This window comes from Apium graveolens, chromosome 9 (assembly GCF_009905375.1).
Source record: "Apium graveolens cultivar Ventura chromosome 9, ASM990537v1, whole genome shotgun sequence".
Classification (NCBI taxonomy): domain Eukaryota; kingdom Viridiplantae; phylum Streptophyta; class Magnoliopsida; order Apiales; family Apiaceae; genus Apium; species Apium graveolens.
Genome location: NC_133655.1, coordinates 61,496,236 through 61,498,756, shown reverse-complemented (window position 1 = coordinate 61,498,756; position 2,521 = coordinate 61,496,236). Strand labels below are relative to the sequence as shown.

The 2,521-nt window shown below is 35.6% G+C and overlaps 1 protein-coding gene across 1 annotated transcript; it reads right to left on the bottom strand.

Moving 5' to 3' along the window:
- Positions 1–348: 348 nt before the first annotated feature.
- LOC141685277 (uncharacterized) lies at positions 349–1,818 on the bottom strand. The gene is made up of 2 exons (XM_074490390.1): positions 826–1,818; positions 349–783 (listed from the first exon to the last, which is right to left on the bottom strand). Exons 1-2 carry the CDS (start codon positions 1,816–1,818, stop codon positions 349–351), a joined length of 1,428 nt encoding a protein of 475 aa, XP_074346491.1.
- Positions 1,819–2,521: the final 703 nt, after the last annotated feature.

Genomic DNA, 2,521 nt, shown 5'->3' with positions numbered 1-2,521 from the left:
ATAATGTGTTTGTGAAGGAGACTTGATCTTGGATCTATGGAATGGTGTTCACTATAAACATTATATTTTGGTTGTGTTGTATTAATAGTACAGGTGTGCGAAGCTTGATATCGTGGTGACCCGAATCTACAAAAGGGTGGATTTGGGGGCGTCACAGGTTTATACTGTATATTCAGTAGAGTACCAATCAGATTATCACACATATTTTTCTCAATGTGCATAACATCGAGATAATGGTGCACATGGTGAAACTTGTAGTAATCTAAATCAAAAAAAAATTGACTTCTTTTCCCATACACATTCCAACTTTTTTAAACTCTTTACTTATTTTCCAAAAGTAAACTTAAATTATTGCTGCTCTACTAATACTTCTTCTCTGGAAAGGGGTTGACGTGCGTGTCCATTCTCTTGTTCTCCATTAAAACTTGTCTTCTGCCTCCTATATGGATGATGTCGCGGCAAGTACCTATAATGACCTTGGTAGCACATTTTCCTACTATGAGTCAAATACTTAGCTATAGTATCTTCGCAGCATACTGGACATGCCATATACCCCTTATTAGCGCAACCAAATAAATTCCCATATGCGGGAAAGTCATTTATTTTCCACAACAGCATTGCTCTTAAAGTGAAATAAGTTTTAGTATTCGCGTCGAAGCCATCTGGTTCCCCTTCTTCCCAAAGACTTTTCAGGTCATCGATCATTGGTTGTAGATATACGTCCATATTATTTCCCGGCTCATGTGGACCCGAAACCAATAATGTTAACATCATAAACTTCCTCTTCATGCATAGCCATGGAGGAAGATTATAAGTTAGCAATACCACTAGCCAGCAGGTATACCTATTGGGCAGTCCATTATTATGTGGATTTATACCATCGGCTGACAAAGCTAAGTGAAGATTTCCGGATTCACTACCAAAGCTAGGCCACCTGTGATCGACATTCCTCCAAGAAGGAGAGGCAGCTGGATGGCGCATCAGGCCATCTCGAATGCGGTGGTACGAATGCCAAATCATCATTTCAGCAGTAGAAGCAGATTTAAACAATCGCTTAAATCTGGGAATAATGGGGAAGTACCATACAACTTTGGCTGGAATATTAGTTTTAACTCTGCCATCCTTCCCCAGTTTCCATCGAGATAAATTACACTTGGGGCACTTAAAAGACTCAATATATATACCTCTATATAGTATGCAATCATTCGGACACGCATGGAACTTTATATAGTCTAGTCCTAGATCAGATAGGTTCTTTTTGGCTTCATATGCATTAACCGGAAAAACATGACCAGTAGGAAGGAAAGAGCCAACAGAAGACAGTAGCTTGGTGAAGGCGACATCGCTAATACCAAACCTCGATTTCCAGTTGTGCAATTTCAATATCGATTCTAACTTAGTATAGTCACTACCCTCAAACAGAGGTTGTTCGACGTCGGCCACAAACCTCTTGAACTCATACGCCTCTTCATCATAATCACCCGTACCATATGCTGCGTCACAATCGTTTTTTGTTTGTATGGCAGCAAAATTGTCCGGCACAGGGGGTGGAGGGTATGTACTACCAGCTGAAGACCTAGTTTCAACACATTTTTCCCCGTGCCAAATCCATTCGGTATACCCTAAACTAAAACCATTCTCGTACAAATGAACCCTAATTATTTTTACAGAGAATTTTTTAAAATTACAACACCCTCCACATGGATAAGGAATTTTCCTAGAATCATCTGCATTTTCTTCCGCACAGATCAAGAAATTTTCTACCACTATTTCGTACTCTAATGAATCCCTATCTTTCGAAATCCACGACTTATCCATAAGTTCTAAAATAGGTACGACCAAGCAACCTACTTGATTATCATTGAAATATACAAAATAAATACAAATTAAAATATATAGATGCAAGAAACAAATATGAATAACAGAGCAACTATCCTCAATTCAGATTATTCATCTTTCATATATAATTTAAAATTTTATTTTAACACTACCTAAAGTTAAAACAATGTGATGCTGCAAAATTAAAATAATTTAATCATAAATTTCAACAACATAAACATAATCAAAATCATGTAAATTTAAAACAATGCTTGCACAGAAAAAGTAAAAAAAAAAAATTAAACACTTAAAATGCAAAAAACTCTAAAATCGTACATGCAATACAAAAAATATTGAAAAAATATACCTTAATACCAGAGACGAACTCCCCAAGTCAAGAACTTCAAAATATGAGGAAAAAAAAGAGTTAAGAAAGAAAATTAAACACTAAAATTATACATGCAATACAAAAAATATTGAAAACTATACCTAATAACAGAAAGGAACACCCTAAGTCAAGAACTTCAAGATCTGAGGAAAAAAAGAGTTCCAAAAAAAAATTAAACCAAAATATGAACAAGTAGTAACTAAAGCAAACCAAATATGAACAATCGAAAGCAAACCTGGTAATTAGTATAATTTGTGATTCTGAAGAGGGAGTATGAACAATATGCTCATAGTAATTGAGAAATTAGGGTTTATT

What these genes read in the sequence shown, in the direction of transcription:
- LOC141685277 (XM_074490390.1), bottom strand. Translation starts at nt 1,818, where the DNA reads ATGGATAAGTCGTGGATTTCGAAAGATAGGGATTCATTAGAGTACGAA. An exon ending in GGTATACCTGCTGGCTAGTG is followed by an intron (nt 784 to 825) that starts GTATTGCTAACT and finishes CTATGCATGAAG; the next exon opens with AGGAAGTTTATGATGTTAAC.